The sequence below is a fragment of the Lathyrus oleraceus genome, chromosome 7 (assembly GCF_024323335.1).
Source record: "Lathyrus oleraceus cultivar Zhongwan6 chromosome 7, CAAS_Psat_ZW6_1.0, whole genome shotgun sequence".
NCBI lineage: Eukaryota > Viridiplantae > Streptophyta > Magnoliopsida > Fabales > Fabaceae > Lathyrus > Lathyrus oleraceus.
Genome location: NC_066585.1, coordinates 133,126,688 through 133,139,543, shown reverse-complemented (window position 1 = coordinate 133,139,543; position 12,856 = coordinate 133,126,688). Strand labels below are relative to the sequence as shown.

The following is a 12,856-nucleotide window of genomic DNA, read 5'->3' as shown; positions in this document are numbered from 1 at the left end:
GACAATGAATTTGGATATATATTTTGTAACATTTGGATTTTTTTTGAGAAAGTTATGGGCAGTTGAAGTTGGACTTCTGAGTTTTTCAACTACTATCTGACCTAAAATGTTTTGTATTATTGCATGTGTTTCTTTTAGGAATATGTAATTTTGTCCAACATAACATTTGAACTAGACATCTTAAATTTTCCAATGCACTTGGTCCCACCTCAAAATAATTAAAAATGAGTGAGTTAGGTCCCTGCGAACTTGACCCAAAATTAGGGTTTCTGTCAAAATGACCTATAATGTTTTGAAATTAATGATGAGCTTCCAAGTTTCAAATGGATTTTTGATGAACATGAAAGTTGTTCATATGGCGAATGTTGTTAAAACTTTAATGGAGGCGCCAATTGGATTGGCTAGGGCAGGTGCCCTAGCCTAGGGTAGGTGCCCTAGCCAATCCAATTGGCGCCTATGTGTATGTTTTAAAAGGAGGCGCCAACTCAATTGTCGAGTCCCTCATAAAATGCCTTTTTTGTCTTATAAATAGATGCGTAGTGTGACCTATTGTTCCACAATTCATATAATCATTTGGCTATCATGTTTGGTGTTCGTCGCCGATACGGTAAGGTGATTTATGCGAGAGACAAACCTCAATTGCTGATGCTGTTTTGGAACATCACCACGTTAGATCAACTGAAGAGGGAGTTGGTTCGATGGTTACACGGGAAAATACCAGAGGGGGAAAAAATCAGAAGTATTGAGAGACTTGACAGTATCTTTGGTTGGGTGCGAATGAAGACTGATAAGGATGCTAGGGAAATGATGTTCGGTCGAGACGATATTAATTTGATTGTTGTAATCAGTTAGAATTATTTATGTTTTCAGATGTTTTGTACTGATGTTGGTTATGAAACTCGTTGTAACAAGAACTTAATGATATATAATGATTGATTGTTACAGAAATACAATGTTACAAAAAGCATAAGATCTAGATACAATGTTACAAATAGCTTAAGATCTAGATATCATGTTACAATAAGCTTAAGATCTAGATGATGCTCCTTGATTGGGACAGTTGTTTTTGTTGTGTCCTGGTTGACGACAGATACTACATAATCTTATCATTTTATCTGTGGAATCCATCTCTGTTCTTATACGTGTGCTGTTTGGCCTTCCTTTCTTCTTTCTACGCATCTCTTCATTGTGCCAAACAATATCTCCTTCATATGGAGGCCAGTAATCCTCCATTGGTAGTACTGAAAAGCTTTGACTATATACATTCATGATGGTGTTGGCCTTGTACACATCAGATAAATGGATGTAAGCGTCTTGACGAGTATAAGCGCATGCTGCAATGACATGGGAGCAAGGTATGCGGAAGGCCTGAAATTTTCCACAATCGTACCAACTTCTGTGTAGTTTAACCGCGTAGGCTAAATTTGGTCTCCCCTCGCTGTTGCCCATTGTTTCCTGGACGCTGAAATTTTGTCTATGACGGTCAAACACTGTTACAGCGTGTGTCGTAGCTTTGATGCTCTCCTCTTTCATGACCTTCATGCAACATTCACTGAATACTTGTCCGGACATTAACACTGCACTCCATCTTTCACCTCTGCTTGCGAACATAGAAGCCAACCTATAATAGGTTGATCTTACCAAGGCGGTTATGGGCAGGTTTCGAATTCCTTTGAAAACCCCGTTCATGCATTCCACAATGTTTGTTGTCATGTGGCCCCATCGACAACCACCGTCAAATGCTCTTGTCCACTGCTCTACTGGGATGTTATTTATCCATCTCTCCGCGTCTTCATTAGACAGTCGAATCTCATCACGATAATATTGAAAAGACGGTTGAGTTAAAGCATACCCAGCATTCACCACCTTCTTGCGAAGATTCTTATCTTTTATAGCACGCATGAAGTTTTGTGCAATGTGTCTGATACAGTAGACATGTGTAGAAGGAGGATCATGCCATCCGTTGTCATGGTTGTTGTAGGCACTTTCGATGGCAGCATGTCTATCAGAAATCAGACATAGATTGGCTTGTGGAGCGACATGCGTTCTGAGATGTCGAAGAAAGAAACCCCATCCAGCAGCCGTTTCACCTTCAACAAGAGCAAAGGCAACGGGAAATACATTGTTGTTACCGTCTTGTGCAACTGCCATGAGCAACGTACCCTTGTATTTTCCGTATAACCAAGTGCCATCAATTTGCAGGAGAGGTTTGCAGAAAGCGAAACCTTTGATGCACGGGTCAAATGCCCAAAAGAGACGGTGAAATATTCTATTACCTGTAGCACAGGTTCCGTCTGGCATCATTGTTGGCACTGTCTCCAGAATTGCCACAGTTCCTGGGACATAAGTTTTTAGTGCCCATAAAAACCGTGGTAATTCCTTGAATGAGTCCTCCCAGTTGCCGAAAACCTGCTCAACAGCCTTTGTCCTCGCAATCCATGCTTTCTTGTAAGATGGAGTATAATTATATGTTGTTCGGATATGGGATATAATTATACTCACCTTCACTGATGGGTCTTTATTTACCAATGGCAGAATGTCTCGACATATCAAAGCTGTGCTCAATTTACGGTGATCTTGTTGAACGGTTGTTGCGACGCAACTGTGTGGTGGGTCTATTGAAGCGATCTCCCAAGAGTCATTTTTCTTCTTGTAAGATGCAGCCAAACGAAACTTACAAAGCATGTTACGACATTCGATAACATACCTTCTAGAATCAGTGCGTTTCACCGTAAAGTCAGCAAAGTTGTTCATGTGGTATTTTTTGATTGCCAAGACACATTCCTCTTTGGTACGAAACATGTCTCCCACCTTTAATTCGCCTACTGGTCTCGGATACGGATTATAGAAGACACTGTCGGACATTTCATCGTCGTGAAGATCCATATTTGTCATATGTTGAGGAGGAATATAGGCATGAGTAGGAGGTATTGGTGGTGGTTGAGCCTCATCTTCATCGTCGTTATTCAGGATGTGATCAACCTGTATCTCAGTCTCCTCTTCTTCCTCATCAACAACGTCGACCTCTACTTCTGCTTCTGGGTTCAGTTCATCTGACCATTGTGCATCATCTGCAGCATCTCCACCAGCTGGATCCTGATCTGTTAGTTGAGACTGTTGAGACGGTATACATGGTTGTAGAGTAATGTACAACTCGATACAATCCATGCCTGAATGTTCATGACTAAGAAACATGCTTTCAACATCTTCATCGTCTCGTATCTTTAGGGGGAAAAACTTGCATTGACCATTCTCAAAAAATATAGGATTCTGATATGTCATCTTTGACACAATACCTGATGCTATAAAGGATTGTATTCTTTTTTTGAAATGCAAAAAGGTTGCATTTCTCTTCATCGTGACTCTAATGGTATCAGTGTTTCTAAAACAAAAACCATGAAGCTCAGACTCAAAAGTTTCACCGTTGCAGTGAACGTTGATACTGTATAATGATGAAGATGACATTTTGGAGATGAAAACTATTTTGCAAGTGCAGATGAATGTGAGTGAAGATGATAAGTATTAATGTGAGTGAAGATGAATGTGAGTGAAGATGAAAAGTATTTTGGAGATGAAAAGTATTTTGCAAGTGCAGATGAATGTGATAGTAAGACACTTAAATAGATGGTATCAGTGTCTCACATTGAAGCTAGTCTGAGATACCGTGTCAAACATGCAAGTAATTTCAGAGATGAGGTGTCTGTCATGCAATACAGTGTGAGTTGATGTGTCAAGCATGCTAGCTGGTCAAGAGTTGATGTGTCTGTCATGCAAGACAGTGTGAGTTGATGTGTCAAGCATACTAGCTGGTCAAGAGTTGATGTGTCTGTCATGCAAGACAGTGTGAGTTGATGTGTCAAGCATGCTAGCTAGTCAAGAGTTGATGTGTCTGTCATGCAAGACAGAAGTGAGTATTCAGCATGCAGGATACTAGAGAGCCACGTGTCTGAGATGATGTGTCAATCCTGCAAGACAGTGTGAGTTGATGTGTCAACTAGGCAAACTATCAAGAAGGTAGTCATCAGCATGCAGGAGACAAGACAGACACGTGTCGGACACCTAAGATGGTCAGAGATGATGTGTCAATCATGCAAGCCATCAAGAAGCTAGTCATCAGCATGCAGGAGACAAGACAGACACGTGTCGGACACCTAAGATGGTCAGAGATGATGTGTCAATCATGCAAGTCATCCATAAGTGATTTGTTCAGCATGCAGGAGACAACAATGCCACTTGTCAGACATGCAGAAGGTGGCGCCAATTGGTTTGGCGCCTACCTTTAAGGCTTGTACATGGTCGCCAATTTGAATGGCGCCCCCATGTAGTCAGTCCTCGAAACCAAGCATTCAGAACTAGCCTTGCATGCATGTACCCTATGGTGTCGCCAATTTGAATGGCGCCCCCACTTTAATATTGCACATGGTCGCCAAATGAGGTGGAGACACCATGCAAACACAATTTTTCATGCACTCCTCCATTTGCCTATAAATTGATCCACTCCTTCAACAATTCTTCCACACCAACATTCTCACTACTTCATCTACATTTCTCACTACTTCATCTACATTACTTCTTTTACAATTTCATCTTCAACAAAATCTTCCATTTTCATCTACACCAACTCCCCAACAATATGTCTTTACTCACGATGGGCGAAGCACACAGAGGAACAGTTGCAAACATCGCGACATACGTAAGTTTTTTCTTATACTTCTTTTTTATGTTTCATCTCCACCAACCCCATTTTATTTTGAAATACCGACTTAGTCAAGTGTTACATTATTTCTATTATAGGAGGTCTCAAGGTTTCGTACTCGAGTCCACGAATTTGTCCCAATGGACCCAATGATTCAACCTTATGTTGAACTCGCCGGTTTTGGTCACCTTAGCAAAATTATGTCTTGGTCTATAGATAACAAGTTCATTCTAGCCTTATGCGAAAGATGGAGGCCAGAGACACACACATTTTGGTTTCCAACCGGTGAGTGTACCGTGATGTTAGAAGACGTCTACATGCTTTTAGGACTACGAATTGAAGGCAAAGCTGTTAATGGTAAGACCAACTTTCCAAATTCAATTTGCATGGAGCTTTTAAACACTGATTTGTTAGATGATAATGCTAGGGGACAAGGTATACTACTTTCACGCCTAAAGTCATATTATAATAGTTTTTATTTAGATGAGCATTCTACCGAAGATGCTCGAATCATCAAAACTAGGTGTTACATTATGTTGTTACTAGGATCCTTTTTATTTCCCGAAGGTAGTGGTTCTAGCATGCATATTATGTACTTACCTTTACTTAGACATATAGATAGAATAGGTAGTTATAGTTGGGGATCCGCATGTCTAGCCTATCTCTATAGTTCTTTGTGCAAAAACTCCCACAAAGATACTTCTACATTTTCTGGATGTGCTGTTTTGCTACAAGCATGGGGATGGTCAAGACTACCGTCTCTAGCACCGGTCAATAACAACCCCTTCACTTTTCCATATGCAAAAAAGTAAGTTGTTTAAATTGCTATATCTTTACTTCCTTCCTTACAGTTTATTACCCATAACTAATTTATTTTAACTTTTTTGTGTAGATGGTCGGCACGCGGTATGAATTACAGCAAATGTCCGAGACACTGTATTACTCAATATCGCAACCTGTTGGATCACCTTCGACCGGCAGACGTAAGCAAAATAATTTCATTATTTCTTCATATTATGTTGACTTTTTCTACATTCATTTAAATACTATCGTCTTTAACATTTCAGTTCATTTGGCGTCCATACCTCAATATGGATCATGAGCATCAGATCAACCCTGAAGACGCAGCCGTATGGACAACATGCACACCGATAATACGGTTCACAATAGTGGAGCTGCACAACACCGATCGTGTGAAGCTGCAGTTTGGTATGGTCCAGAATATCCCAGATCCCCCGGCTAGCCTAGGAGAATGGCATATGCGTAAAGTGAACGACCAATGGAACTACAACCCTTGGCAAACCTTCGCAAGATCAGAGTGTCGCAAGTGGAAGCACCGTCATGACCATGTCTTAACTGACGCAGTCATGCCAAATGAGGTAAAACCAAGTCGTACTTATATGGCTTGGTATAGATCAGTTGGATTTCAATTCATCGCCGATGATATGTACCTCTACGACCCACGCCAGACAAGTTACACACAAGAAGGATCAACATCTAACCCCCAACAACATTCTCAGCCCGGTTACTCACAACCACCTATCCGACAAACTTTCCGTTCCACAAACACACAAACATACAACCAAAACATGTCATTCACCCAACCCCAAAACCAAGAACATCCCCCATACCACCACCAACAAATGGACCATCAACCTTCGACCGAACATCGCTTCGCACCCACACCATCACCCTACCAAAGTCGCCTTACCCAAAACACTAACCGCCCCATCACCTACCGTAGCCAAGAACCCCAAACATCACAATACCAAAACATCCCACAACCATATCTCTTCCAAACACCCCAACAACCTTTCCAACCTTTCCTAGACCCATCATTGTCACCCATGTCCCCCTTCAACCGTCCCGGTCGCCCATCCATGAGTCAACCACACCCCAACTTCTCTGGCATGGGTCATGAGCTCAGCTACGCTGGTACACCATCATTGAATACTGAAGACTATGCTGAGTTGGCTGAATACCTCAACGGATCTTCTCCTGTAGGAGGTAATGACGCTCCTGGACCATCAGATGAACAAACACCGGTGCAGAATCGTCAACGTGGGTTAGGGCCAAGGGTTAGGGTAGCTAGGGGATGTGGGACCGGAGGTCGGCTAGGTGATCCCGGTCATCACCATTAGGATTCTTTGTGTAAAATCCAAATTATATTATATCAATTCGTATTATGTCAAATTTATCTTTGTGTAAACTCCAAACATTAGGTTTCTTTCATAATTATAAAATAAACACATATCATAATACAAAAAATTTATAGGTCAGAAACCCTAATTCAAGGACTTGTTATTGTTATGTTGAAGGGCTTGAATTTGGTCCCTTTTGGCAAAATTCACATACACTCATTTTGACAGAAACCCTAATTTTGGGTCAAGTTCGCAGGGACCTAACTCACTCATTTTTAATTATTTTGAGGTGGGACCAAGTGCATTGTAAAATTTAAGATGTCTAGTTCAAATGTTATGTTGGACAAAAATTCATATTCCTAAAAGAAATACATGCAATAATACAAAACATTATCGGTCAGATAACAGATAAAATGTCAAAGAGTCCAAGTTCAGGTGCCCATACCTTTCTCATAAAAATTGCAAATGATGCAAAACTTTAGTCCAAATTCATTATCTTGAAAAGATATACAACTTTTATGTTGAAGGTTTTGTCATTTGAGGCTTTTATCATTCAAACTAAAGGGCTTGAAGTTGGTCCCTTTTGGCAAAATTCACATACACTCATTTTGACAGAAACCCTAATTTTGGGTCAAGTTCGCAGGGACCTAACTCACTCATTTTTAATTATTTTGAGGTGGGACCAAGTGCATTGTAAAATTTAAGATGTCTAGTTCAAATGTTATGTTGGACAAAAATTCATATTCCTAAAAGAAACACATGCAATAATACAAAACATTATCGGTCAGATAACAGATAAAATGTCAAAGAGTCCAAGTTCAGGTGCCCATACCTTTCTCATAAAAATTGCAAATGATGCAAAACTTTAGTCCAAATTCATTGTCTTGAAAAGATATACAACTTTTATGTTGAAGGTTTTGTCATTTGAGCCTTTTATCATTCAAACTAAAGGGCTTGAAGTTGGTCCCTTTTGGCAAAATTCACATACACTCATTTTGACAGAAACCCTAATTTTGGGTCAAGTTCGCAGGGACCTAACTCACTCATTTTTAATTATTTTGAGGTGGGACCAAGTGCATTGGAAAATTTAAGATGTCTAGTTCAAATGTTATGTTGGACAAAAATTCATATTCCTAAAAGAAACACATGCAATAATACAAAACATTATCGGTCAGATAACAGTTAAAAAACTCAGAAGTCCAACTTCAACTGCCCATAACTTTCTCAAAAAAAATCCAAATGATGCAAAATTTATATCCAAATTCATTGTCTTGAAAAGATCTACAACTTTCATGTTGGAAGTTTTTTCATTTGAGGCTTTTTTAAGGGAGGCGCCAATTGGATTGGCGCCCCCTCTTAAAAATTACACATAGGCGCCAATTGGATTGGCTAGGGCAGGTGCCCTAGCCAATCCAATTGGCGCCTCCTTGCAATTTTTAAGAGGGGGCGCCAATCCAATTGGCGCCTGCCTCTAAAAGTGGGGTAGATTGGGAAATTTTTTGAAAACTGGGTTATTTTGGGAATTTCTTCGAAAATGTGGGTTATCTCCGTAAATTTGCCCTTTTCTTTCTCTAGAGAGTAGAGTTAAATATATAAGTGATTATATAGTATTTTTTTAAGTCTTTTCTTTCTTTAGAGAGTAAAGTTGAATATATAAGTCTGAAATGATATTATTTTTAACGGAATCACAAAAAGAGAGAATTATAGACGAGTATTTTTTTTTATTGAAAATATTGGATAGTTTTTTTATTGAAAATATTGGGTAGATTTGAGGAGGAGACCTTTTACACCTTCACAAATTAACTTCAAAACCATATCTTCTTCTTACACGAATAGCAGATGAGTGTTTGCCTTAGTTTCAAATGTGATAATGGACCTTTGTTTGTTTTTTGATGTGATTTGATAAGTTGAATGAGTGTTTGTCTTAATTCCGAATGTAATGAGACCTTTGTTCGTTTTTCGATGTGATTTGATAAGTTGACGGTGGATTCTTTGGTTTGAGATTTTACCCGCGGATAGCAATATGATCCTTAAGTAGTTGTGGTATGACTTTTGGTGGGCTTATATTTTTAGTGCTATTTGTTTATTTCTATGTTGTACCCTGTTTATTTGTAGATGTTTCAAACACTTCTTGTGTTGTTTCGATACTTGTTGTTATTTGGTGATTTTTACCTTTTTAATATATATTACATTTGTCATTAAAAAAATTAATTGGGATTATCAAATCATGTCAAAATTAATCCAAACCTCATTGATCAATTTTGTCTAACCTGAAAGCGAAACAGAAATTTACACTAACATAAGTTAATCTCTTTTAGGCTTTTTCAACAATGAGTTACACCCTCCTTTGTTTGTCATTCACACCCACTCCCATTTTCGCATTTTTCAACAAGCTCCATAGCAGCAATAATCTCCCCTCAACCATTACATTTAAGAGTTGATATGGTGTTCTTAACTTTCTTGCTATTGATGGTGAAACCACTATACACCTTATGAGAAATAGCATCACACGTTTGTAACAATTGTATTGTTTGATAGTTTTTTTCATGAAACTTAAGCAATATCAATAATAGGGCTGACTACTAACAAACATCTCATATAAGGAACCTAACCTAGAAGATCACTTGGGGCTTATTGATATAAGTTGAAAACAACTTACAAAACATTTCGTACATTTGTCCAAGCACTGATATAAGTACTGGCTTCATGATACAAGTGCAAATAAGTTCTTCCAAACATCCCCAAAATGTCAAAATGCATGCATGTCTTAACATAAAGTTGATTCAGGGTTTCTTCTGGAAATGCATGATGAGACACTCAAGTGCTTACTATAGTATCAAATAATTTTCAATGAAAAGTAGTATTATTAAACCTAAGAGTTCCTTAGTTTGGGTCCGGCCACATTCTAACGCAGAAAATGAGAGGAAATAAGGCCATCCATACAAACACCTAGCAACAACCAGAAGAGTTCATAATTTGTGACAATAATGCACTAATCTAAAACAAATTTTCTAAAAGGCGAATGACTATATCTATATGTATCTTTGTGATCATCCTCTCATTATGACAACATCAACTTAGCTTAGTACTTGCTGTCTCAACACCTAAGGCTGCCATGAAATATAGGAAGCATTGAACTGCCATGAAACAGTAACATATCGTTACGTTCAATAAAAGAGCTATCTCAGTATTTGAATTAAAAAGCGGAAGATAAGATAAGTTAAACAAGACTGAAACAAACAATCTCCCAAGTCCAACTATGTAAATAAAGAGATAAAACACCCATAAAACAGATGAATAGGCAGGAAGAGCGATTGCCCAATAATTTAAATTCTCAATGGAAAAAAAATATGATATAACACAATAGTTCTATTGAAACTTTATTTGAAACACCAATTTAGTGCAGTACAAACCCGGTGTAGTCAGTGCAACATGCAACAGGACAGAATATTCAAAAAGTAAATATGATAAATTCCCCGTTTTTCACCAAGAAAGCTTGTGAGTTGAGACAAAGTTCAGCACCACTGCAATAAAAATTAAAAACACAACCAAATATGAGAACAAAAGACATTGCTTAAGCATAACAGAAATTGCAATTCTGACAAATTATATCCTCGTCAAACTTTCAACACAGCAATGATTGACAGAGATTTATAAATTAAGGAAAAACATAGGAAAACTATGCTGGTGCCTAAAATGGTAGCATGAGAGGCAGCTTCTGCTTTCAAGCAATACAGCAAAGGAACAATTAAAAGTGGTATAAAGTAATCAAACGTGTTTAAGGGTTTGGTTGGATTGACTTACAATGAGACGGTTTCCGATTAGTGATAAGACGTATAAACAAGTTATAACAAGCTGGGTTGTCAATCCCAGATGGCGGAGCGGAGCGGCCAACCCCAAAAATGGGTTAGCGGATAGCGGGATAACCGCTATTTAACTATTTAGTAAACTAATTAAGTAATTATATGAATAATCTATAAAAACATATTTTTAATGTAAAACCAGAAAATAAAAGAGGAAGAAGGGGAATAGAGTTATTAAGTGACTGTTAAAAAAAACAGAGGACAATATGAATAAACAACAGACAAGAAAGAAGAAGAAAGAAGAGAAAAGAAACGGAAGAAGTAAAGAAGACTTCAAAAAAACAGAATAACAAAGAAAAGAAAGAAGAAAAGAGAAGTAAAAACCAACTTGAGAAGAGGGGATTACAGACGCACCGACGCTAAGAAACGAAGTAGACGGCGGCGGCACTAGGAAGATGACCGTGAGAAGAAAACTTTGAAAACTGAAGCGAAAGCGTGTGAGAAGAAGATTGAATCCTCTATTTTGTGTTGAGTTAGGGCAAATTGGAAAAATTCCACAAAACTCCTCCAACGTTTATTTATTTTAAGGGTAAATCTGAATTTTTGCGTTCAAAACAGTTCAAACCTGCTCGGGCCAGGAAGCGCTCCGTTCCCGCTACACGCTAAACCTCAAATAAAGGCCGATCTCAAACTGAGACGCTAACCGCTCCTCCATAGCGGAGGGTCACGGCTCCGGGCCTCTATCCCAGGATAGAGCCGCTATCGATAACTCTGATAACAAGTGTATAAATTTTTTTCAGCCCATGACCCAGGATAGCCAATGAAATTCATTCGACTTTATTTATCTTTTCTTATAAAAATAAGATATACACAAACATTTATATGTATATCCAAAAATGGTCTAAGAAAAAAAAAACACTAATCCATTAATTCTGCTCATGCCTCAGTAAATAACTAAAAAAAGTGACATGACAAATGCAAAGTTTCACCATCAATTATAATTCTAACCAAATCCACAATTTCAACATAACCTAAACTTCAACATACATACGTAGCTCCGAAGTGTTGAAGGTGTGACCAACAATTCCACGAACACATGTAATACATTCAATCTCTCCGCCTCAATATCAATGTCACTATAAACAACCGTTACTATCTATGTGTCAATATCAGTATTGTGTTAGTGTTCGTGTCGGTGCTTCATAGATAACAATCAAATAAACAAATAGAATATCATATATGACAAGAACATGATTTGAAGAATAGTGACCTCATTTAGATGAGGCAGGGTAGTGACGAAGGATATCATCATAAGGGTCCCTTCGACCAGCAACTTGACTAATCTGCGCATCCCAAGCAAGCTGAGAATTGTGGCGCTCGAATGTCCAGAACCCGTATGGCCGCATAGGGTAACTCCACATCTCCTTCGTCTTTGCGCATCTATCTTTCACCTTATAGACGTGTTCCCTGAATCTACGATCCCTTTCCTTTGGATCTTCCATCAATTTCAGAACCAAATTCTCAGCGAATTCCATTATGAAACCCATTTTTTGTTCTGATGAAAATCACCAAATTCGATCGGTTATGAAAACCCTAAATTATGAAATGAAATCGGAAATGAAATCGAGAAATGAGAGTGAGGAAGGGTTTTGATATGTTGTTACCTCAAATCAGACTTCGCCTTCTCGTTGATGCGTTTTCCTTCAACCTAAACAAAGCCAAATAAACAAGAAAATTATTAAGATTTTCTTTTTACACTGCTTTTTTTCTCTCTCACTTCCCCTGTGTTTTTTTCAATAAACTATATTAATTAAATCTTTAAATTGTCATTATCTATTTAACTAATAGAAGACAAGGAAGAGTTAATTGATTTTTTTTCTATTTCATTGATAAATATTAAATAAAATAAAATGTAAAATACAATATTTCATACACTTTTATACTAGAATTTTAATTACTACCAAAATTATTAATTAATTCTAATTAGAATTAATTAAAAATTATGTCCCAAATCGTCATTTTTATTTGATAATTACACATTAACTGATAAAAGATTTGTGCATTTGCGCGGGTCGTGTGATGGAGATTATTAATTTTAAGTATATATGAATAGATAATAATTGTGAACATGTATAATTTATAGATCGGACCATATTCAAAATAAATCAAGATAAGTGGAATATTTTCCAATATCATATTAAAATAATATTATGTAA

At 37.8% G+C, this 12,856-nt stretch overlaps 1 protein-coding gene across 1 annotated transcript; it reads right to left on the bottom strand.

Moving 5' to 3' along the window:
• Positions 1–11,910: 11,910 nt before the first annotated feature.
• LOC127104067 (uncharacterized) lies at positions 11,911–12,461 on the bottom strand. The gene is made up of 2 exons (XM_051041282.1): positions 12,305–12,461; positions 11,911–12,195 (listed from the first exon to the last, which is right to left on the bottom strand). Exon 2 carries the CDS (start codon positions 12,185–12,187, stop codon positions 11,912–11,914), a length of 276 nt encoding a protein of 91 aa, XP_050897239.1. The 5' UTR covers positions 12,188–12,195; positions 12,305–12,461; the 3' UTR covers position 11,911.
• Between the last annotated feature and the right edge of the window lie 395 nt (positions 12,462–12,856).